The following is a 25,325-nucleotide window of genomic DNA, read 5'->3' as shown; positions in this document are numbered from 1 at the left end:
AGTGTAACACAAGCTTAAATTTAATAGTATAATTTCTTTTTATCCTTTAAATATTAATATGATTAAAATTAATCAGTATAACCCAAAGTATTACTCTATCAGTAACTTTCATATTTATCTTTTAAATACTAATTTTAAAATTTTTTAATTTTTATTTTTATATATTTTAATAGTGTGTAGATATTATACCTCCACGATACATTAGATAATCTAGAATGTATTAGTAATAAGGATGTAGAGTTCTAAAGATCGGCGCCTCTGCAATGGCACGTGAGGGCCCATCAGAAACGATCGTACTTTTAACGCCTCCTCCAGCGAATCACAATGAACGAAGTTCCATCAGAACGTGAAGCCATGCCTTCGTTCTGCGCTAATTTGCATGCATTTAATTACCATGTTCTTCGCTCGGTTTCTTTTCCTTTCCCCAATCTAATCTGACCAGTCTGCACGGAATCTAATTTGCATGAAACAAAGAAGCATGGGAAATGAAGGGGAAGACAACCCAAGAAAGCAAGTGCTTTCAATGCCCCATCGCAACCATTACAAGCTCAAGATGCTTGTGCTTGTCATTGTTACAAACCTTCTCTCTGTCTACATCTTCACTGGCCCTTTCAGCTTATCAACGCACTCCAACCACCTCCCTCATCTCCTCCTTCAGGACTCCACGTCTCTGTTACAAGAGGTCAACTCTACCAAGGCCCAACTCCTTGCCAGTTACTCTCTCATTGCTGAGTTACACCACAAGATCAACTCCACCAACTTGCTTGTGCAGGCCCTGCGTCGAGAAACCAAGTGAAGCTATGAAGTTCATTGATGATTTCGGCAGCATTGCTGCTATGTCTGATGAACTCAGGCTTGCGATTCTCCCTCAGAAGGTTCCATTAGGGTACCCCCCAAGGATGGGATCCGATTAGATCTATCCGCCTGTTGGAGCAGGCTGCTTGAGGTTTCTAGAGGAGCTGGCTCAATACATGACGTATGACTTCGGTGGGGAATGCCCGGTAGATGATGTTTTGCCTCAAAAGCTTATGGTCAAAGGGTGTGAACCACTCCCTCGCCGGTGATGCCATCCCAAATCCGCAGTTGGTTATGTGGAGCCAACACCATTTCCAGATAGCCTGTGGGCAATTCCGCCTGATTCCAGCATAATTTGGGATCCCTACACCTGCAAAAGCTACCAGTGCCTGATTAACCGCAACAAGTTTCCAGGGCACTTTGACTGCAAGGACTGCTTCGACTTGCAGGGCAGAGAAAAAAGAAGGTGGCTCTACGACAGAGGACTAGATTATTGAATCGATCAAGTTCTGCAAACAAAGCCTCCTCGGACTATCAGAATTGGGCTTGACATTGGAGGTGGGAGTGGCACTTTTGCTGCAAGGATGAGGGAGAGGAACATCACCATCATCACTAGCTCAATGAATCTTGATGGCCCCTTCAATAGTTTTATTGCGTCCAGGGGCTTGATCCCGATCCATGTTAGTGTTTCGCAGAGGCTTCCATTCTTTGACAACACACTGGATATTGTGCATTCAATGCATGTTTTGAGCAACTGGATCCCTGATGCCATGCTTGAGCTCACCTTGTATGACATTTACAGAGTGTTGAGGCCAGGGGGCCTCTTCTGGCTTGACCATTTCTTCTGCCAGGGCTCACAGCTGAACCAAACCTATGTTCCAATGCTAGGTCGAATTGGATTTAAGAAACTAAGGTGGAATTCGGGGAAGAAACTTGATCGTGGAGTCGACAAGAATGAGTGGTACTTCTCTGCTCTGTTGGAAAAACCAAAGACCTGAGAAAGCTTTTTCTTTCCTTTTCTTTCTTGCCAATCACACCAAGTTTCCAATGACTTTTTCCCTGGGGAAATTGGAACAATAAATTACGGACAATATCCAATAATATACGAAGGTTTCACTGGAAAATTGTGAAGTATCTCTGTAAAAACACAGTCCCAAATTCCCAATGCCCAAGTCCCAACATGCTTCGTATTTTTTTGATAGATTTCATCAATGGGAATTAGGCGATTGGCCAAATTTTTATAATAATATGCTAAAGCATTTAACACCTTTGCAATCAGTTCTTCTATTATCCTTTTCCATATGAAGAATTCATTCGATTTACAGTTTCTTCATAATATGCAACAACCAAGAAAAAAGATCTCTTTATATTTTTTATATGCCGACAGTAAATATATATTATTACAGTGTCTGATCATGTCATTATTTGGCTCAGGAAAATTGTCAGAAATCAGACCAGCTTGTGGAAAACCATTTGATTATCATAGCAATTTCGTGATGGCTTATTGTGGAGGATTTGATAATTTCCCAATTCCCACTCATTTCTTCAGTTTGATGCATTGCAGTCAAGCTTTTGTAGTAATTTCTTGAATGATCAGTTCTTAAGAAGAGGCTCCTTCTTGTCTTCCCATTCTGTCCAACTGCTTCCTTGCTGTCTCCGTCTGAAATTTTAGCAGTGTCATCAAGCTTCATGTACCTTTTATCAGTTCTATATATATATATAGATTTGAGGTTTTTCACCCAAACATAATCACAATTAATACAAAAAAATTAACCTTGCTTATACAAATTAGTATCCCATTACGATTTTTTGAAAATTAATAATCGTCCAAATGTTGTATCTTTATGTCTATGCTACCATGTCTGTTTGGAACTACAAGTTTTCACTCATTAATTATGAGCATGCTTTTGTTGTATCTTTATTTATGTTACAGAAGCTTGATAATGGCCTCTGCTATTTGAGTTTCTAGGTCCCCCATTTCATGTCAGATGTTCATTGAAGATACCAAATTTCTAAATTTTGTGGGTGCTAGGCTAGCTTGTACGTTTTCCATTTATTTGCATGGCCTTATCGGAAATTGACATGAGAAAGAACTAGTGCAACATCCGTACTAAATTCAAATGTCACGTATCTCACATTAATAACAGACGGAATAAATTTTGAGTTTATAAATAAGAATCTTTTGAATTAAAAATATGAGCTTATAACAAGAAATATCAAAGAAGGCCCAACTTTTCACTCACGGGAGACCTCTAATGTCAAATACCAAGTCATAGGTAAACTCAGACCAAGGCCTTGCACGACTAAATTGGCCTAACAAATAATAACATTCCTTCATCTAACATAATGTCTTTTGGTTGGAAACATGAATCCTTAACGCAAGGACCAACTTTCGCTCTTGCGTCTTGGTCTTTGCCTAGCTATTGCCTACAAGGAAAAATGACAGGTAGAAAATTTAAGGAATAAAAATGGCCTGGCCCCATTGTTGCGTCTTCACTCCAAAGCGAATGGACCGGTGAGAAGGATCTCAGGCTTTATCACATGCTTTTGTGCTTGTTGTTTTTGATCGAGAAATGATATATCTCAATCAAATTTTAGTGTCTCTATAAGTAAAGAGGCAGATGTGTCATGGCAATTTAAAGCAGCACTGCAAAGTGGAAGAAGTAGTTAACTATACTTTAAATGCAACAGTCCCACCTTCCTGGTGAACTATTTGTGTTTGAAGTTAGAATATTGTCCCAAGAGTATCAGGATTCCCACATGTAATTCATTTCCCAAGTCGAATGAACTAATTTTGCTTTCCTGCAAAACCATATTTAGAAAGTGATAGTCTGACTACCAAGCAGAGGGAAACTCCAATGTTATCAAAAGAATTTGCCATAAAGGAAGAATGGAAGGAAAAGGAGTAAGCTTTGCCTGTTCTTGCTCCTTTACTCCAAAGCTAATCAAGAAGCAGCAGCAGATATTTTTCTTGACAACTTCAAATCTTTGGGGCTCAAATCTTTTTGTTTTCCTTGTATAGAACTCATTGCATTCCTTGTTGGTTCTTCCTTCATGATTATTATTTATCATGTTATCTGAATTTAACATTAGAAATCTTTCAAAATCAATCCTTTTTCTCCCTTCTAATATCCAGCCTCAGTTAATGTGCAGTGTGACAACTTTTTGAGGCAAAGATTATCCACATCTGACAGGGCATGATGCAATTCTATAATCTTGCAAGGATTATTGTCTGGCCACTTGCAATCAAGCAACCTGAGCTGTTTTATTCCTTCCGTCTAGACACAGACTATAATTCACATAAATCTGGCACTAACCAAATACCACAAGTCCGGCCAATATGAGTTATACTGAATCTTTCAAGGCTCAAGTACACTTTAATTTATAAGCGCCACTGTGCATATATAATACATTATTGAAGTAATATTTAAGCCTTTCTTAGGAGTCTTGCCCTCCAAAGTCCAACTCAAACCTAACTTTCAATGATTCTGGTATAATTACTTTATATCATTTCCTAATGGTCTTGGTTTTTTTAGTATTTGTTTCCCTATTCTTGCAACCTCACAAGGAAAAAAGATTCTTAGGTGACCAAAGTAAACTTGTTCATTGATCAATCTCTTGCATGTAGAACAGGCTACACATATATGATTAAAAAGTTTGAATTGATAGGCCTGCTGGTCCCATGCCAGAAAGATCATTCATTTCTCATTAATTACTATTGAACTTAAAGGTGAGATCGATTGGCTTTTGTGGTCCCAATCCTCAGAAAAGAGAGACAGAACATGGAATAGCTGCTTTAACAAAGCCTTCAATCTCCATTCCTAACCCCCCCAAGGCTCTTCCCCCACTTTTCCTCACTTTCTATGTACAATTTGCAAAGAACCAATTCTCTAACAAGGACAACAAAGTGAAAGATGCAAACCGACAGTGTGAGGATAAGATCAAATTTTATTGTCCAACAAAGAAGAGAAAGCCCTTTGATTCTAGCTACTGTATAATCTTTCATCATATGGACTTACTCAAGGAATCCCCATCTCAATTCAGCATTGAAACTGGACTTTTCTGCCACCAATGTTAGTCAAAAGTTTCCCATTTTGTTGTGAAGACAACTGACTGTTCAGAGTGCCTTTGTGTTTGCTGCAGCATAGGCATTTGCGCTATTAAACTCTTCTGCTTCTCTTGTGTTTGCTCCTTTTGTGTTGCTATAGGCCCTTTCCCTATTGAATGCTCATGTTGCTTCACTGGGATTTTGTCTCCTTTGCTTCTTGGCATTGTGTTCTGCAACTTCATGGCATCAAGAGTTTCAACCTGCTTTTGCAATTTCCTTTCCTTCAAGAAAGATCAAAAGAAAAAGTTATTAATGGAACTGAAACAAATAAAGTTTCAAAGGTAATAAGCTAATCACAAATGCCAACATACTAGCATTGTCTTTTGGGATTTCAAGTCTCCAATGACAGCCAGTTCATCCAATTTAACTAAACTTGTCATCAAGAGTCCAGTTAAATGATCCACATCCATCTGCTGAACTTTGCTGCCTCTAGCAACTGTTGTCTCCAAAGCTTTAACCTAACCAGTTGCAATGAAAGAACAATGTTCATAACAAAATCTCTATCAATATATCACAGAAAAATTGTGGTAAAAGAAGTGGAAAACAGGCAGACGATGTTTCAGAGAGAATTACCTGCTCAGCATAGTTGTCTACTTCCAAGCCAATTTGCAATAAAGATTTGGAAGACTTTTCCATCTTAGCAATTTTTAGCATCTCAAGACACCTTCTCTCTTTGCTTGCAATGTCTTCAACCAACACCATTTTTGATCCATCTTTCACTCTTGCAACATCTAAAAATGCCTTTGAATCTCTCTCCTTTTTTCTGTATATCAGCTTCTGATCCAAGGGATGCAATCCAGTATGATCTGCCAGCATCTTCTTCAATTCCCCTACAAACCAAAAACAAATCAATACCCTATACTCTTTCACTGCAAAACCTGAACATTCAAAGTCATTTAGGTATAACAAAGAAAAGGGTTCAAAGAATTCCAATTACCAAAGCTTGCTTGAGAACTAACACGAATTTCATGATACGTAGAGCCATGTTTCACTCTGACTCTAATGGTGGGAATTGGAACAGAACTCTGATTGGAACTCGAATTCCGCTTCTGAACCAACATTCCTCCTGGCGTAACTTCCCACTCCTTAGGATTCACACTGCCTTCACTGGCACCGCCAACAGGTTTCTTGTCAGGCATTGAACACACCCCTTTAACCTTTGAATTCATCATCAAACCATGCAAGCTCGTAAGACAATAAAAGTACTGCTTGTGCAGTAAATGCCAAAAAACCAAACTGGAGATATTTCTTAGTCTTCCCTTGACTTAGAGGCAGCCAGAAAGAGAAGCAAGAACATTAGATCTCCTCAGACTGTTGCTTCCAACAGGAAAGGTTTAGGCTTTGACTTGGTCATTTTACAAGCAAACAACTGCATGTAAATGATCATAAAGAAAAAAAAAAAAAGAAGGCTATTTTCTCCTCAAAGAAGCAATGAGGAGAGAAGGGAAACAAAAGGGTAGAGAAGAGAAAAGGAGAGGAAAATTAATGGCCAACCAAGGAAGAATGTTAGCAGAACAATCTAACTATATAAAGAAACAAAATAAAAATCCTGTGTGCTTGGAGATTAGCTCAAGTTAAGAGGAGACAAACAAGGAAACGTTGGCTTTTCATACATTTCTTACGTTTCCAAACATTTATTTGCATACCAAATTCATAGATTCTTCCCCTTTATGTATTCCATTTTTCTCTTTCCATTTTACTTTCATTTACATTAAGAGTTTATGAGGAATGCAATGCATTTAGAGTCATTTAATTCTTTGTTTTATTTTGGATGAAAATGAATATTTCATAAGAGAAATTATTCGGTAAATTACTCCCATCACGTCAATTATAATCTTACATAATAATAAAATGTTATGGTTGCTTGTATAAATTCATTTTTCATTTACGATTTTACATATTTATTGTTTCAGCATAAGAGAAATACTTTATGATTATTATAAAAAATTTATTTTGAAAAACATAGAATAGAATAGATGCATTCTTTTTATACAATACTTTTCTCACGTAAATCATTTTAGTAAAAAATAAATAGGTTTTGAGCTTATAAGTAAAAACATTCTTCTATTTCGATACATTTTTTAAATTAAAAATATGGATTCGTGACAAATTTACGATGCTATAAAAACCGATACAAGTCATACCTTCTTGTTCTTTTTGGTAACATAAGTTTGTTGTGGGATTGATCTTTTTGGTCTTCATTCTTGTTCTTAATGACCTTTCTTGTTTTGGATATGTAAACAGCAACCAACAATTTGGTGTTAATTTGAGTTTGGAGGTAGAACCTGAGACAGGAATCTATCTAATAATTTTCCTACACAATTATTGAACCTTAAATTAAAAATATTCTTAAAAATTTAATACAAGTATCAAAATAAATACTATCCTATCTGTTAGCTAATCAGTGAATTTTTTTTTTATTGATTCATGTCATATAATAAGTTTATAATCTTTTCACATGAAGGAAAATATTGAGATGATTGATTAAATTTAAGTTGAAATTTAATGAAAATGGATAAAGAAGAAAATAGGAAAATCAAATGGGAGGCCAAGGGTGGTGTCCCTTTAAACTGGAAAGCAACAAATCTTGAAAAGGAGAAGATGGCAATAGGCCAGCTCTAGCCCAAAAGAATATCTGCAGCCAGTTGGCATCTGTCTGTTTGCCTCATGGTTGCTGAAAAGACACTCATTTCAATTCAATATGATATGATCCAATCAATTTAATAGTGTCGTAAGTTGAACTGTTGTTGAGTCATTCTTGCATTTTTATTTCTTTTGGGGAAATTTATCTAGGAACAGTTAAATTGAAGAAGTAATACTACCCATTTTCTTTCTTTGGATTTGAATTAAAGCAAAGGCAGTGATTGAGTTCTATGAACTGGGTTGTATTAAAAATGTCTACAAGAGGCAAATTTTAAGGGCAAAAATAAATAATGCGTCAAGTGTTTCGAAAGAAAAAAATAAAATAATTCAATTTCATAGACAAATTGAAAACACTTTAAAAAATTTATAAACGTGAACGTTACGTAATAAAATCTCAAAAAATAATAATAATTTTGTGACAAAGTGATAAAAAGTCAATTCAAATTCTATTCCAATGTGTCAAATACTTTGGCAGGTGAATGATGTTCCAAATATTTTGACAAGTGAATGTAACCAATGCGACTCAAAGACAAAAGTGTTACAGATTCAAGTGAAAGAGATATTATGAAATCTCATATTGTACAAACAAAAAAGAGTTTTAAACTTATAAATACAAACATTGCACACTCTATCAAATTAAATTCTTCGGAAAAGAGTAATAATTTCGTGACAACTACTCATGTGGTGAGACTAACTTCCTAGGAAGAGAATAAAATAATTCAATTTCATAGACAAATTGAAGAAATTTCAAAAAATTTATAAACATGAACGTTATGTGATAAAATCTCAAAAGTAAATAAATACGAAATAAATCATAAATTTATTAAATGTGAATGTTGTAAACATTATTATGTTAATTTTTTTAAAAAATATAATAATAATTTCATAACAAAATGATACAAAATCAATTCGAATTCAATTCCGATATACCAAATACTTTGGCAGGTGAATGTAACCAACGTGACTCGAAGACAAAAGTGTTACGATTCAAGCGAAAGAGATATTATGAAATCTCATATTGTACAAACAAAAAAGAGTTTTAAACTTATAAATAAAAACATTGCAGACTCTATCAAATTAATTTTTTCGAAAAGCATAAGAATTTCGTGACAACTACTCATGTGGTGAGATTAACTTTCTAGAAAGAGAATAATGGCACTATCAATTAAAATGACTCGCTAAAGTCAAAATGTAACATTCCCGGTATGATTTTGCCATTGAGATGCTAGCTGGAACAGAATTCCAGAGGTTGGAATAATAAAAAGGTTGACCATTATGACACGTGATCAATTTGACAGCCTACAATTCTCTCATCTGCTCATCCACATCCAGCCTGCCTTGTTGTTACTTTTTGACTAACCGGTTCTTCGGCTTTTCAGGTAAGACCAGAACCTTTGCCAATGGTACTTGGAAAGTAACAGCAATGGCAATGCCAGCCCAAAGCCAAAAGCAAAGCTGGGAATAATCACACCACACGCAAGGAACATGGGGGAAAACAAAAAACTTCCAAACTGTCTCCAATGCTAACACCATCTAGTTGTGGGAATAAAGCAGCAGAAAAAAAAAAAAAATGATGAACAGGAATCAATCTGCCATCAGCATAAAATTAACATTGCAAGACTTCAGAAATGGTTGTTCCATATCATGTTTAAATAAGATTAAAACTTGCTAAAAAATTCCAGGGTGGTAAGAGCATCACAAATCATCCTAACCAGAGAAACCAGTGCTCTTCGTCACTCCAGAAAGAAGAATATACGGCTTTAGCCTCACTGCTCTTTACGAGCTTTAGATCTGGCAGGCTTTGCGGGTATAATGTAACCAAGAAGAATCAATGCTATGGGAAGGATGGTTCCGATATAGTACACACTACTGTATGAGGCAAGTGTCTCATGCATGCTTAATACCTGTACCATACAAGAAGAAAAGCATATTAAAAACTATAATATTATGGAAAATGATATATTTATTCATCCCTCTTGCTCATCCCGCACCATCCATCCATCAGTGACGTGGCCGACTGAAGGATGGCTTGATTGGGTGCATATATCATCACCCTAAAATTATAGAATTTCTGCTTCAAGTAGCTGATGGTTTAAACTCAGAGAGAGACAGACAGACAGACAGAGACTAACCATAAAACCAACAGCGGAGTAGTTCAGAACCAAGAGTGTGTAAGCAAAGTTCATGAAGACAAATGCTTTTTTCACAAGAGCCATATTAGTAGCTTGCTCCCATCGGTAAATAACTGTTCAGAAAGAAAGTGGAAGAGATAAACAAACATAAATGCTAATAATAGATCCCAAAAGCAATAAGGATTCTCAAATCAGTACCTCTTGAACCAGCAATCATCAAAGCTGACTGAACAAAGAATATGATGTACCCAGGATACAATCCCTATAACAAATGAGAAAACGCGTGAACAAAAGAAAATTGAACTGATGAGAGAAGTGCCAGGGAAATTTTGGGTGAATTCTGTCAATCATAATTTTATAAATTTGTTTTGTACCAAAATGAAAAAAGATGACAAGTATTGTGAACATCATAAAACTTTTTCAGTAAAGTAAAATGACTCACATGCCAAACAGCACTGACAGTCTGTGTGGCCAGCAACTGGAAAAACCCAGGTTTCCTCCCCTTCGTAATAAGTCTCTCATAAACATCTGCACCAACAGAGTATAAGTTTCATTTTCACTCAAGATATCTTATTTTTTAATCCTGTGTGTGCTATAATGTTGCCACAGAAATTAATGAGATCGTTGATGCTAAAAAATGTAAAATAACTGTTGTTGCTTTAAAACATCAGAAAGCCATACCATATTGTAATCAAATGTATATAAACTTCATATTGAACTGACCTATCTTCTTCTTACATGTGTTGACTTATTACACATAAAATAGAACTTTTGAAGGAGATTTTGACAAATATAAAAAAAAGGCTGCCAGTGGACTGCATCAAGAACCCTCAAAACAAAAAAAAAATTACAATTTCAAGCCAGAGGATCAACCAAAGACAGGTTCAGAAGCCAATTCCAAAAGTTGTAAGATTTTAAGCAATATATTCATAAATATACCAACATCATTTTTAAGCAAACCTAACAAACGAAAAACAGAAAAAAAATAGAGAATGAAAGACTCACAATGACGAAGCCAGGTGCTGACTTGTATGTTCCACACAAGTGGTAACACAACAGAACTCTTTGCCAGCTCAACCCCTAGGATGTCAACATTCTTTGCACGATCCCACTTCGGTTTCGGTGGTGAAGATTCTGTCCATCCACTGAAACCAAGGCCAGAGATAATAATAGAGGCCTCCGAAATTGACCAGATGAAATAATATTTCCAACGTGCTGTAAAGCCAGACATATACTGGTAACTCAACTTCCTCCATAATCCCCATTCTTGGTATATGGGTTCAGTAAAACGTGTCAAGGGATGATACGGTACAAGGTACAGATAAAATGCCATGCAAATAGAAGCTTGGACAAGTGCTCGGAAAGTCGCCCCATAAGGTGATGGAGATCTTTTATCTGAATGAGCCCATATCTTGAAAGGGAAAAAGAGTAACAAGATTATTAAAGTTGCTGCATACCAGTAACTTCAGAGTAGAAAAGGCATGCAGGTGAACAAACAACATAAGAAACCTACCCCCTTCCCTTCAGTCCAATCAAGGTAGTCCTTCATCTCGTAAACTGGACCAGCAAAGTGACTGCCACAGCAGAGGCAGTACCCAAAATACTCAATCAATGAAGGCAACTTAATCAACCGATTTTTCTTCTGAGCCTCACGTAACCCTTCCTCTTTCAACAACCCATCATTGTAATTTATTGCACATGAAATGACTTTCAGTGTCAAGACCATCAAGGCTCCTAAATATCGGAAGATAGTGCTCCACAATTAACTGACATGTGTAAAGTGCTAAAGAAGAATTCTTGAGCACTCATGAGAAAGCTACAGAAAATCTTTGAATAATAGCGTGCATATATGCAAATGCAATTAAAACAATTGAATGTCAAGGTGCGAACAAATTTGATATTATGACACAAATAGCAATAAACTACAGGTTGATGTTCATCACAACCAAAGGCAGCAATATGAAGATTAACCTAATTTATCCATATCACTGAAGCATAGCAGATCTAAAAATCATTTAAAATTTAAACTCTTGTAATCAAATTTTGAAGAAGAACTTCTCAAATGCGAAGGAGAAATTCCAAACATGCTTACCAGTCGCATCAATGCCTCCTTCTTTCCATGCATCCCCGCTCATGTAATATACATGGCTACAAACGTATAGGAATAGTCAAGAATTCTGAAATAACAAAGCATTATTTACAAGTACTGAATTATCATGCATGCATCAAAAAGGACTTTTAGACAAACTTCAACAGACAATTGAATAAGCAATACTCTTATCCCAGATTTTCAGCATCTTATAATCTTAGATGGTAAAGGAATAATGTATGTACATGCATCTACTAAAGTATTCAAAAAGACAAACATGCAATCTTGTCAGTCAATTTGGCGTGAAGACCCAACAGGTCAAAGGCAAAAGCGTTGGGTGCAAGATTTCCAAATTGCCAATAGATTTCACCAATTTTTATCGAGATTAAATTAAATTTCACAAACATCAGATTATCATATTAACTCTCATCCATTCATAATTTTTCTCATTCATACAAACGGAACGTACTCTCTAACATAAAACACCCTTCCTGAACTTTTTGTTTTGACTTTCTTTCCTAAGAAGAAAGTATCAGTTGGCTTCCAAGGCAGGCATTTCAATTAAATTGAAACAGAATCCTAATAAAGCAGGACCACACTAAATCGAACTTTTTTCATCTGCTAAGTCCAACATTACATTTCCATTCTTTATCAAACTTTCCATATTTGATTACTAGAATAGAAATAATTCAACTTCTAGAATTAAAAACCCAACATTTAAAACAAAATGCTGATCTTCCTTAAGGACAACCACGAAAACATGACATGTAAAACAAATCTACCAAGAAAATTTTTCCACGAAATTCGGAAAAGGGAAAATAAATTAAAAACACTTACCAGCCAATCAAATAACCAAAACCCAAGAAAAATGTGATAACCCCACACTTGGGCCGATAAAGAACCATTGCAGCATAACCCAACACCATGGGCACCAAGAAATGCAGATTCGAAGAGAACCCAAATGACAGATAGGAAAGCAACGCTCCTGAAAACGCGGAGTAAACGTGTTTAGCTAGTCGACCCGGAACAAGTCGCCATGAAAAACTCACCGGTATCGTCGCCACGAAACATAGAAGAAACCGAAGCACCGGCACCGATACCCCGATGGATGCCGCCATGGTTCCCATGTCGAGTTCCATCTTCGTTTTGGGATTTGGGACTGACCGACTCTGTTGAGTCCGCTCAGTGAGCTTGTAGCGGACGTCGATCTGTCTCTACTGTGACAACCGAGAGAAGGAAAGGAAGTTAATGACTGAATCGAAAATCGGACATGTTATGGATTTTGACATTTTCGCCTAGATTTTGCACCTCGGTATATAAGACTACGAAATTGTCCTCTTCTCGGCTTTTATCCCGTGCGGCCGTATTTAGGCACATACGCTTGATTGATTTGTACTTTTGGTTCTAGAAGGGTTTGACTTGCGCTGAACCCTAAAAGTCCAATAAGGTGATAACATTATCTGTCTGATGATTGAGTGGAGAAAATCTACAGGTAGGAAACGGCAGTGGAAACTCTCGAGGGGTACGCGCATTTAATGCGCGTGTATTCACGTCAAACACAAAAAATGGAACACTCTCGGCTTTGGTGATTGCCCTGAAATCATCGAACCAATTAAGACATTAATTCTATAATGGGGAGAATTAAAGTTTTGGATATTAAGCTAAGCTACTTTTTCTACAGTTATTTACGTACGAGTACTACATTTTATTATGATAAGATATTGATAATATTAAATATTAAAATATTTAAAATTTATATATAAATGAATTATGAAAATTCTATTTATTATATCATTTCCGTATTTATAAAAATATTCATGCGTTAGTCATATTTATGAAAATATTAATGCGTTAGTCGTGCAATGACAAACGAAATGGACACTAGTAGAAACCTGTTCTCAAAATTTTTTAAATTTCATAATCCCACAATCATTGACTAATTTTAATAATCTTAAGATTAAAATAAAACTTATTATAATAAAATTATTTATCAAATCCTATTACCCCATCGCCTTAAGACTCCGCGCGACCGACTCACTTCTTATTCGTCCCCCAAACACCACTGCCATAGTGTAAATTATCCTTCGATTTAAAATCATCAAGTTATCTTATTTGAAAATTACTATATTGTGATATTATTTTAAATAGTCTTAGGAATGTACAATATGATATACTGAGTACAGCATAAACTACACCAAAAATACATCTCTTATTTTAAAAATATATGCTATTAAAGAACATGTTATTTACAATTAATTTTTAAAATGTTTTTCCTTTATCTTATAATAAAATACTTGATCTTCAAAAATAAAATCTTGATAGACGAAATGTATCTCGATCTAATAATTCACAGAATATTCAATGGAAAATTAAGAACAAGATTAAGCCACAAATGCTAAATCAAATTGCTTCATTAAGGACTCAGGAAGTCTCAACTAATTATAAAAATATATCACATCAGCAAAATTGGGTAGTGCACTAATGCTCTCAATTCACTACAAGTTAGCTCCACCGAAAATGGCATAGAAGAAGCTTGAAGCAGAAACAAAAACTTTTCAACTGTAATATTATACAGCATAGTACATGAGTAAATATAACATTAGGGATTGTGAGCAATCATGTGTCAAGAACAGTTATAGCATCTTACTCTCTCTGCCTTCTAGGACACTTTTTGTTATAGGCTGCTGCATGCAAATACGTAGAGGGAGAAATAACTTACAAGGCAAGAAATGTTGCAGACGGCGTAACGTAGAATTCCATCCATCTTAATCTATTGTCCGAGAAAATGCCCTATGGGGCATCACTTTGCAGGTAATCTTCCCTCCCCCTGATTCACATTTGCTTTAACTCAGCTTACCGAATAAAGAGAAAATTTCCCACCAGAAATGATCATCGTCTCGATTGACCTACCTTGATCCTTGCCCAGCAACTGAACTACAAGTATAGAGATGCTGCAAATACTATGTCTCTTTTAATCTTAGAGACAGCCTCTTCGAATTTTGACTCGAGCTCTGTCTCTCCAATTGACTTGGCTGCTGAAATAAGCTGCTGAAGAACTTCTTCAAGTCTTCTGATGGCTCTGATTAAGCTGCCCTCAAAGACCTGAGTAATTTCCATAATCTCATAGAACTTGGATCCTTTTGCCCAGGCATATACAGCTTCCATAATATCTGGTCGAAATGAACTTACAAAGCTTTCCACATCAATTTGGACCTGTAAACGGACAAACACTTCCTGTAAGTCAAGTATAAGTACTCTTGCAATACAACAATGAAACCACCAGCTCAGCTGTAATCACTTATGACTGCTACAATGGCAAAATCAAAGAATGTCTCAATTCTAAGTGGACAGTATGGTGTCTGGGCTGATGGACAGAAGATATACCGTTGGGCATGTGTTGGTTCCATATCTTCTGAAAAACTGCTCCCTAAATCAAAGCTACTATGGTAGCTGTTCTGAGAAAAAGAAGAATAGTTCCTTCTGGGAACCACATTTTGTTAGTTTTTTTGTTTTTGCCTTTGCTTTCTAATCTAGTTCTGTGTACCGTACACAAAGAACAAGAAAGCCTTCTTAATTATTGTTATTGATATGGTCCTAAATTCTGGGTGAATTGGGTTTTTAGATAAAAAATACAAATTAAAAAAATTAAACATCCTAATTCAGAATCTTAAATGAGAAAATTAAACTGCAACCTTTCTTTCTGAACTGAGCTTGTTTGAGCTCAACTACCAAGTTGGACTCAGAACAACCCAGTATAAGTAGACATTTTCCTTATGACAAGAAAAGCCTGCTTCAAAACAACCCAACAATCACCCAATGGTTGTTACCCAATACCCATACAATGGAGGGCCAAGGTCCAGGGTTCAATTCTCCCTCCCATCTGGCCTTGTCCAAATATCTCAAAAGATAATGACCAAAATGTTTAAGACACCATCAGGCCTCAAATTGTTAGACTTAACTCAAAACCAGACATCTAAACTCACCTGACTTGAGTTCCAAAACCCTCCCAGGCATCTTATCTAACGTGCTTTCCAAAATCCAAAACCAAGACTACAAACATAACATGGAAACAAACAAAAAAGCATAGCAAGATGAAGTTTCTACTATACCTTGCACTCAAGTTGAACTTTGGCAATCCTCCGTGCTGTATCTTGTAGTTGTGTAAAGAGCAACTCAAGTTCTTCCCTGGGCTTTGCAGCATCTTGAAGCTTCTCCTGCCAAACAAGACAAGAGAGCAGAGACACCATTTCTTCTGCCTTTACATCCTTAAAAATCCCACTGAACATTAGCTCTGTTAGAGTCAACTCATCAGCACTACTGATCTCACAAGCAACCTTGCCCTTCAACTCAACAACATCATCACTCGTAATGTATCTGCAATCATGTCCAATATAAGAGAAAAACATATGGAGAATAGGTCTCCGTGCAACAAGCTTAAGCGATGTGAAGAATTACCCATTAATATTAAAACCGCAAAAGGATATAGTTAGCTTTAAGTTAAATAGCTTGAGCCAAGAGTAAATTTGAGTGAAAGGAGAATGTAATAGACAATTCATAACAAACTACAGGCATCATTAAGCATTTACAACCATAAATATTAAAGGAACATTTGATTGATTTATATGCTTTTAGAAGGTGAGAAAAAAACAAGGACTAGAGTGATATGCATTAGAAAAAAGTGGTTGCAAATGACAGATCCTATTCTGCGAAAAAAAAAAGAAAAGAGGATTGAGGATCTTCATTTTGATTGCAGATAAAGACTGCTGATCATCGTGTGTTCTCTAAGACTGAAAAAACAATAAAACCAGTAACTAGAGCTCCTGAGCAAAAAAAATATCAATGCTCAGCAGCTATCAAGTTATGAAACCATGACACAAGGAAAATTAGACAACAAAAGAGAAGCAATGATAGAGAAATGATTTTTTACCCTAGCCTCCTTAGAACCCGTTTCCTGGCCTTAAGCTCATCTTTAAAAGCCAATGCTGTGGAAGAACGCATTGTTTTCTTAATTGATCTGATCTTGGCTGTCAATTCTTCCTTTCCGTTCAGAACTTTAAGCTTTTGCTCAATAAGTGGGGATTTTGCAATTTCATGTTTTTCAAACAGGTTCTCTAATGCCTCCAACCTACGGACTGCCTTTTTGTATGAGTTACTTTGTATCTGAGAAATAGCAAAATAATTTGATAATTAATCCAAAGACAAAAGAATAGAAAGAACAAAGCAAAATCTTATATTTTTTTCAGAAAATATCATGAAGAAAATATTAAACATATACATTCATCTCTTCGGGTTCCAAGGGCATCCCATTAGCATATCTAGAAATAAATTCTAAAAGCTTCTTCAAGGCATTCTCGCGAGCTTCTAACGGCAGAAGATCTTTGGGTATGTTCAAGCGTGCACTACTTAGACTGATAACCTGTTCAAGGCATAAAATAACAAATTAAATTCTTCCTTTATCGGATGGAGATTAGTTTCACCAAGACCAAAAAGTAAGTTAGAAGCAAATTCCTATTAACTGCTTATACTAATACAATCAGTTGCATAGCTGGAACCAGAAAAATCCAAGTCAAGTAGAAGCCAATCTTCTAAATCCTAGTAGCAAAATTTTGCTTCACTACTTAAAGAATATCAACCTGAAAAATAATAAAAGAATGGTCCAAAGATTGTAATCAGAAATTCTAATGTAAAAACAAAACAAAACAAATAACATAGATAAATATTGTTCACCTCATTAATGATTTTTAGTTACGGTACTCTATTACAATTCTGCATATTGAATATGTTGGGGGACAGGGGGGAGAGGGTGAGGGAAGGTAATTGGTTCTGCACACACATGAAATGCAAAGGTATATGCCTATAGGCATTAAATGCTCGCATGAGTACAGAATACAGATACTCGTAAATATGTCCTGCTTTTGTTCTGTACACTCTGAATGTCTGGTGACCAATGTGCATTTTTTATATGCACATTGCATGTACCCGTGACATTTCCCTTCTGTAAGATTCCATAGTTGCTGAAGCTATCTTTACAACTGTTTTATACTTTTAGAAGAAAAACAACACAAATTTCACTATTTTAACTTATTGTGCATGCCCCCTGAACTGAGAATATGTAAATAACCAAGAAGTACGGGGAATTTACCTGAGAGAGAGGCACAGAAACAACAAGAGGTTCCCCAGGCTCTTTCAAAGGGACAATCTTAATTTTTTTCTTTCCAAGACCATCTTTGCTCACAGCACATCTTGTAAGAATATCAAGGCCATAGCTTGCATCTTCTGGTCTTCTACTGGCATCATCTGCATCAAGAATTTGACATATTTGCAATTAATTTAACTCAAAATGTTAAGGCACTGTTTGACAATTACAAGGGATCAACTTGTGTTCTCACCTTCAACAACACTTTTTACTCTATGGAAGTCCATTAAAACACCCCAGGTAACTTGGTCCTCAATGGAGAAAGATGGAGACTTTTCATCATCAATGCATTGTATACATACTGGCCTGCCAGATTTCATATAGGGTAAGCAATACTTTGGAGAAAACACGATATCACGAACATCATTTTTCAAACTTTTGTATTGCCGAATCAGATTGTAATAATTCTTCAAACTATCTTCTTCTTCAATTATCATGGAATCCCTCTCTTCTTCCAGAGCCTTTATTTGTTTCTGCAAATTATAATATCTTGCATCAGATTAATTGAGAAAAGCTCTAAAAATAGTTAAATAGCTTAAAAATCTTAGGCATTTTTGGTTTGCATTAGAGAAGAGTTCATAATTATCAAGAAATCAGATTTTTCATTTAGTAGAAATGTACACTTAAAAGAATATCCAAAAAAACACAGAAATGTATGATCTTTCTTCTTAGGTCCCATCACTTTTTTTTTTTTTGGTTATACACAAAGTACACACTAGCACCAACACAGTGCTCCTTTTCTATAGCTCCAGAGGTGGAATATTTCACCATCTGCCTTTTTGCTCCTCTAGATTTCTAGCCCCTTTCCACTCCAACCGTGGAGAAACTTTAAAAGTAAATGCCTTTTGAGGACCAGAGAATGCTAGCCACTTGAACTGGATAGCAATTCAACACAATTTGTTGGCTTAAACACTAACAATTACATTTTGTCTCCAAGAATAACAGATACCTTATATTTTTACTCTCTGCTATTGATTACCAATAATGTAAATAATATTAAAATCAGTTTCAATATTCAAAAACCGGATAACCATAATCAAGAGATCAACATAAAATTAAACAATTCTGGAATCTAATAACAACTGACCTCAAGGTCAGGAATTGCACGATCGGCTTGAAACTGATAGAACGAATTACGAAGCATACTTTCAGGATCAGCGTCTTCACAGCACAATTGATTCAATAGCATATTGTAGCTTAGGTGGAAGGCACTGAAATGAAATGGAAAAGCACCAGTTAAATCCTTAATTATTTTTCGTGTGGATGGAAATTCATAATTCTTTGATTATGGAATTTTAACTTCTCCACTACAGCATCCTTTAAATCAAGTTTTAAACAGTCAGTCCTTGTCCAGTGATGTTAACACCCTAGCTTATTAGCAGTTAACCATCATCCTAATTCACAACAAAAAGATATAGTTGCTATCAAGAAGTATGTCCAACTAGATATCAGCTACCGGCAACTACAACCATCTAAACGTTACCTCAAAATGATTGTGCCCCTAAAAGAGAATGTTTTCCCCCTTTTACAAGTTAAGAACCCCAGAACAAAGGATTGATTATGCAAATTTTGTTGTCAGTAGGTGTTACACATAACACTACAGTAGTTCTGTTATGTTAAAATAAAGCAAGAAAAGCTGAGATCCTTCACTTTTAATAGTGCAAAAAATAAAATGTTTGTTCCCCTTTCGATTTTCTATCTCTCCCAACTTTTTTATTGCTTCCCTTTTCCATCTCTCCTACTAAACAAGGCCCAGGAACTGGAATCTTTAATCATGGCCCCAGAACCTTTCATGGTCTGATTTGGTGTAAACAAATCAGTCCCTCCCAAAGTTCCTTTTCGAATGGAAAAGAAAAAAGATCTGCAGATAAGACATCATTATAAACTAACAAGTATCATGAATGAATGTTCTGCAGCATGAAACCCGTAAAACCGCATTATTGGAAATACACCATTAATCCAAGTATCATCAAATCAAGAGAACCGCCTTTTACTAAGTTAAGCATTTTGCATCAGGTAAAGCAAACATACCTGTTCAAACTATCAGCATTTCCCTTGAGCATTGTTTTAGCAGTAGATGGTTCCATCCTTTCATCCACCATAAGAATGCATATTCCGCGTGCATCAATACCTCGACGACCAGCACGGCCACTCATTTGTATGTACTCTCCACTAGATATCCATCTAAACTTGTCCCCATCAAATTTACGAACATTTGTAAACACAACAGTTTTAGCAGGCATGTTTAACCCAATACTGAAGGTCTCTGTGGCAAACAAACACTGAAGAAATATGTTTCAATCTTTGTACTTCTGGTAAAAGAAAGAATCAAAAGGAATAGCCAAAAAAAATGGAAAACAATTTTTTTTTCTACAGTCAAACACGCAATATTTTGTTCTGAGATGCTTAACATAATACAGAACCAATATAAATCGACCTAAAATTATATAGTACTCAGAAAGTTCATAGAAGTCTCGGGCTCACAATATTTATTTAAATCAGTCTGTTCAAAAATAAGTGATCAAATTGAAGGTCACATAACAGAGGGCAAAAAGGTGGTCAGGCATTCACATACTTTCCACAGACGTAAAGCTTGTGTGTGCACATATGCATGACCAGATATACAAAAAAGAAACTTACTTAAGCATTTGCCAAAGACAAATTCAAGAAACAAAATATACCAGGTTAAAAAGAGTGAGAAGTTTCAGACTATCAAATCATATGACACAAAAACACTTCAGACACTCAAATGAACAACTGGGTGAAAATCATGAAACAAGAATAGTATAGTAAATAACAGCAAAACTTATTGGAAAATAGACTTCAAAATGTGAGCAAGGAACACATACAACCTAGCTGGCAGACTAATAGTTAACCATTCAATTTGATAATTGAAGATTCCACAACTGTAGGCAAATTTAGTACTTAATTATAGATAATATTATAGCCAATCTTAAACCTTAAATATATCACTAGCTTAAAGAATTAAAAATTGAGTTTGTACTCCAAACCTTAATCAGCCCTTCCTGAAATAATATCTCAATCACTTCCTTTAGAATGGGAAGCAAGCCGGAATGATGCACACCTATTCCCCGTTTCAAAAGGGGTAACATGTTTGATACCTGTAAGAGGATATGACAAACGGCATAATAAAAAGCTCAGTGAAACAAAAGAACAAGTCATAAGATACTCAGAATAAAAGTCAATCATAGATCTCAATGTCGAAACACATTCATAAAATATTAGGAGCAACTGAAGGCTCCATTTGATACAGTTTTAATTTTCTAGTTTTGTTTCTGAGTGTTCCATCTTTTGTTTTTTTTTTTTAAATGACGAAAACAAGTATTTAGTATCAACATTTAAAAAATAAACATATAAATCAAAACCAAAAAAAAATTTCAAATTGTTTCCATTACTTTGGAAGTGCCTAGACAAAAAATAGTATATAAAGAATATTGAAAACTTAAAATTCGAGAAATAGGAAATGTTACCAAAAAAACCCCAAAAACAACAGCTTAAATCACAGTTGACTACATTCTCAAAAAAAAAAAGAAATCACAGTTGACTAAATGTTCACAACTTAAAGGATGTATGGCCAGAAGTAACTAATAAAGGACACAAGATCCTGATTGACAGGACTAACTCTCCACTTGTTGACCAGGTAATCATCATAAAATTAGAGTTCTACAAACAGACATACACATGCATCTGCATGCATACATGTGCATACAAGTATAAGTTCACATTCATACACTTATCAAGCATTTGGAAGAAGAGGAACAACAACTTGCCTGAGGTAACTTCTTATCATCATCGGAAAGCATATCCATGGCACTCCAAAAGATTGTTTCTATGTTTCCTTTCTCATCATCATCATTTAAATCCATCTTTGCCATCTACAGTTAAAAACATAAACAAAGAACAGGATGCTCACATATTTTGGATAAAGTAAAAAAAAAAAAAAAAAGACAGAATAAGTGGTGCATTTGCCTAAAGAATTTAAACATATTTAAAAAAAAAAAAATCAGTACATTTGTACAAGGACAAGAAAATGAAAGGAGGAAATGAACCTTCACAAACTCTTATTGGTGAAGCAACAACCACTCGGCCAAACTTGAATTGGTAGTAATCCAAAAACTATGACAGCATACATCTAATACTAACTTGCCAGCATTACATTATCCATAGCATAATGCTGACCAGCAATTCTTTTTAAAACATACCATAAAGAAGGCAACCAATAGTTAGGCATCTTTTGGTTTGTAAGAGGAAACAAGACATGCCATCCATCCATGTCTTCCTTATCCCACACCAATAATATACATATAAAAAGAAAAAAAATAGGGTTTTACCGTCAACCCCCCCCCCCCTTCAGACCAAAAAACAAAAAAAGAAAACAAAACCCACCTGCATTGCAAGAAATTCACATTCCCTTTTGCTAAAGCTGAAAATTATCACAGGGTCATACTGTCGCTGAATGATCATTTTCACCAACTTGAAGATGTCACTTTGTTCACTAACTTTTCCCATCACTAACCCCTTCTGTGATTTACCATTATCTCTTTTCTTGTTACTTTCACTTGTAGGAACTAGAGCATTTAAAGCTTTCTGAAAGCTATCCTCACGAAATTTTCCTTTCTCATCTACCACCAAAAATAGACCATCACCTCCAGCAGGGAAAATATAATGCTGAAGAGGTGTTGGTCGATAATCAGTGTAAACAATGTGGCATGGTTGCTTGTGAACCTGCAATCATAGAACCAAAATAAGCAGACATATTTTTACAATTAAACAAGCTACAAAATAATGGTTTATAGAAGCACCTAGCAATATAATCTAATGTGCTTGATTCTGAAAATAACCTACTCGGACAAATGTGCATAATGTCATCAGGATTCATAACCATTTTCTATGCACAAAATCCATTCACAAGAATCAGCAGCAGGGACCATCAGGATTAGGGTTGGTATTTTACATAGGAAAGCTTTAAAGGAAAAGAAAACGCAAAGTTATTATGCTATTTGATATCTTTGATTCTCTTTTTATTTCTTTTTTGAAGCATTAACATCGAAGAATTTTATTTATTTTTCAATACAATTCTCTTGGTTGTTCAAGAAGGGTCTAGCTCCCTCTATACTTTTTTGTCCATTACTTTCCAATACACATTTAATCACCATTTACAAGTATAATTTTCACAATACATAGGCGGATCCTTCACATGCTTTGCAACTAGAAGAATTCATGCAGCATGGTTCTTAAATTTGTGTCCTACACCATGCCATATTTCACCCAAATCACAACAAATTGCAAAATAATTTCAAAAAGAACAGGTTTAAAAAAATAACCCCAAAAAAAGTCCAATGTTGTCAAAATGTTAAAGCTCCTCTTAATGGACTAAAGCAAACACACCAGTCTTTATCTCTATGCTGGCAGGTCCTAGCCACTTCAATATCAAAATAGTATAATCAAGGTTGTACTGACAGGAAGACTAAAAATGCTAAGGTAGTGGCTTCACAGGCAATTAACATGAATTATGCTGTAATAATCAGATTTAAACTCAAGCACTTGAGTTGGACTGATGTATGTAGTTTTAATTTTTAATGTTCTCCTCTTTGTAGCTCCTCAAAGAAAACCTTCCTACTATCAATTTGTGGAGGACAAAAATACCAAACTATAAAATCAAGCTTTCACATGTTGCATATATAGCCTACTAAGACTAATGAAGTTATGCTGGTTAATAAGCATTCATTAATTATTTTCAACTTGAAAGTTGGTGAATATATTCAAGCAAGGATTAATCACCTTTGCCACCCAATCAGCAAATTCCTTTGCATTAGGCACAGTTGCTGAAAGAAATACAAACCGAGAGTTCTTTGGTGCCATAACAATACTCTCTTCCCACACAACACCTCTTTCACGATCACGCATGTAGTGCACTTCATCAAAAACAATCCATGCCACCTCCCGAACAACCTCCGACCCTTTATACTGCATACTACGCCAGATTTCGGTGGTCATCACCTGCAATCAAACAACCCTCTCAGTGGGAAGATTAAGAAATCAAATAATAATAACAAAAAAAAAGATAGAACATCAAACAAATACCAAGTAAAATACCAACCAAGCAAGAAGCATTAGGGTCAATTGTAACGTCTCCAGTCATCAAACCGACATCGGAAAACTCTTCTTTAAACTCTCTATACTTTTGGTTGCTGAGAGCCTTAATAGGTGAAGTATATATAACCCGCTGGTTATTCCGCAAAGACATAGCAATTGCATACAACGCTACTACAGTTTTCCCGGCTGATGTATGCGCTGACACCTGTTTTAAAATTAGAATTTCGATTTCTCTACTTTCTGGGATTTATATAATTCCAAATGAAGAGAAAGAAAGAAAAAGAAAAAGAACGTTTACCATGACAGATTGGCCATTATCGAGGCACTTGATAGCTTCAGACTGAAAAGGGTCGAGAGTAAAAGGAAATTCCTTGGCGGGTTTAGAGTCAGCTGGAACTGTAGAGGAAGTTGAAGGAACATAACCATCTGGGTATGAAACTTCATGTACACACCCCACGGCTTCGTCCGCCATGACTGAGCCATCTCCCTTGTGTTGTTTCTGCGGCAGAGACTCCGAGGATGCCTCCTCTCCTTCCGACTTCCTCTTCAACGACCCCATTAATTAGTCTCCACGATACGTTTGGCCAAACGGGAAAAAGAGCGGCGGCAACCAGGGGAAAAGGAGAAATACTTGAAGAAAGAACAAGAAGCCGTCCACTTAGAAAAGATCTAATTACGAAAAGACCCCAAAATATTAAATATTTATACTAACTAACCTCGCAGTTTTTTTTTTAAATTTTTACATACTACCTAAGTTCCAATTAGAATTTGATTAAAAAAAATTAATAATTTGAATCTGTATAATATGGATTTGAAACAATTCAAATTCGAAATCAACTGAATATCAAAATAATTGATTATAATAAAACCTAAATGTAAATAATTTGAACTCATTTAAATTTTAACAAATTATATTTTAAAAATTAATAATTTAAATCTAAAATGATCCAAACTTAAATCATTTTTGTCTAATTTAAAATTACTTGAATTCAAAACTAAGCAAATTGAAAAATTACTTAATTTTCCTTTTCAACTCAAAGTGAGTCAATCCAAACCCGACTCAACCCACATAAAGTGGTAATTTATTATCTTAGGGGTTAGATGATATCCGATATTTGTATCAAATTGTAAATTTATCGATTCCTATAATATAAAGAAAGATATGAAAATATTAATATTAAAATGATTAAGAAAATAGTAAAAATTACAAAAATTATAATCAATCTTATAACAAACTTGCCTACA

The 25,325-nt window shown here is 35.4% G+C and overlaps 3 protein-coding genes and 2 pseudogenes across 5 annotated transcripts; 2 read left to right on the top strand and 3 right to left on the bottom strand.

The window, feature by feature from the left end:
• The first annotated feature begins 355 nt into the window (after positions 1–355).
• LOC148761961 (uncharacterized) lies at positions 356–1,311 on the top strand (annotated as a pseudogene).
• On the top strand, positions 921–2,052 carry LOC18595205 (putative methyltransferase At1g29790 pseudogene; annotated as a pseudogene).
• A 2,426-nt stretch (positions 2,053–4,478) lies between these two features.
• Positions 4,479–6,424, bottom strand: LOC18595204 (BAG family molecular chaperone regulator 1-like). The gene is made up of 4 exons (XM_007023049.3): positions 5,841–6,424; positions 5,477–5,733; positions 5,215–5,361; positions 4,479–5,124 (listed from the first exon to the last, which is right to left on the bottom strand). The coding sequence occupies exons 1-4, from the start codon at positions 6,073–6,075 to the stop codon at positions 4,870–4,872; spliced, it is 894 nt and encodes a 297-aa protein (XP_007023111.2). The 5' UTR covers positions 6,076–6,424; the 3' UTR covers positions 4,479–4,869.
• A 2,684-nt stretch (positions 6,425–9,108) lies between these two features.
• LOC18595203 (lysophospholipid acyltransferase 1-like) lies at positions 9,109–13,081 on the bottom strand. Of its 2 annotated transcripts, XM_088807496.1 has the most exons (9): positions 12,817–13,080; positions 12,605–12,752; positions 11,771–11,826; positions 11,192–11,412; positions 10,684–11,089; positions 10,121–10,206; positions 9,877–9,940; positions 9,679–9,791; positions 9,109–9,450 (listed from the first exon to the last, which is right to left on the bottom strand). In XM_088807496.1, exons 1-9 carry the CDS (start codon positions 12,836–12,838, stop codon positions 9,313–9,315), a joined length of 1,254 nt encoding a protein of 417 aa, XP_088663622.1. In that variant the 5' UTR covers positions 12,839–13,080; the 3' UTR covers positions 9,109–9,312. The 2 variants fall into 2 exon arrangements, with proteins under 2 accessions (XP_088663622.1, XP_007023106.1); XM_007023044.3 differs by having other exon boundaries at positions 12,605–13,081.
• Positions 13,082–14,148: 1,067 nt separating this feature from the next.
• Positions 14,149–24,747, bottom strand: MTR4 (RNA helicase, ATP-dependent, SK12/DOB1 protein). Of its 2 annotated transcripts, XM_018123733.2 has the most exons (15): positions 24,379–24,747; positions 24,085–24,285; positions 23,766–23,984; positions 22,371–22,709; positions 21,755–21,859; positions 20,975–21,085; positions 19,995–20,245; positions 19,051–19,174; positions 18,157–18,436; positions 17,910–18,064; positions 17,043–17,183; positions 16,695–16,927; positions 15,877–16,141; positions 14,678–14,980; positions 14,149–14,594 (listed from the first exon to the last, which is right to left on the bottom strand). In XM_018123733.2, exons 1-14 carry the CDS (start codon positions 24,637–24,639, stop codon positions 14,702–14,704), a joined length of 2,964 nt encoding a protein of 987 aa, XP_017979222.1. In that variant the 5' UTR covers positions 24,640–24,747; the 3' UTR covers positions 14,149–14,594; positions 14,678–14,701. The 2 variants fall into 2 exon arrangements, with proteins under 2 accessions (XP_017979222.1, XP_017979221.1); XM_018123732.2 differs by having other exon boundaries at positions 14,149–14,980.
• Positions 24,748–25,325: the final 578 nt, after the last annotated feature.

Source organism: Theobroma cacao, chromosome 6 (genome assembly GCF_053813885.1).
Source record: "Theobroma cacao isolate CCN51 chromosome 6, ASM5381388v1, whole genome shotgun sequence".
Classification (NCBI taxonomy): domain Eukaryota; kingdom Viridiplantae; phylum Streptophyta; class Magnoliopsida; order Malvales; family Malvaceae; genus Theobroma; species Theobroma cacao.
This window is presented reverse-complemented; position numbering and strand designations above follow the sequence as displayed.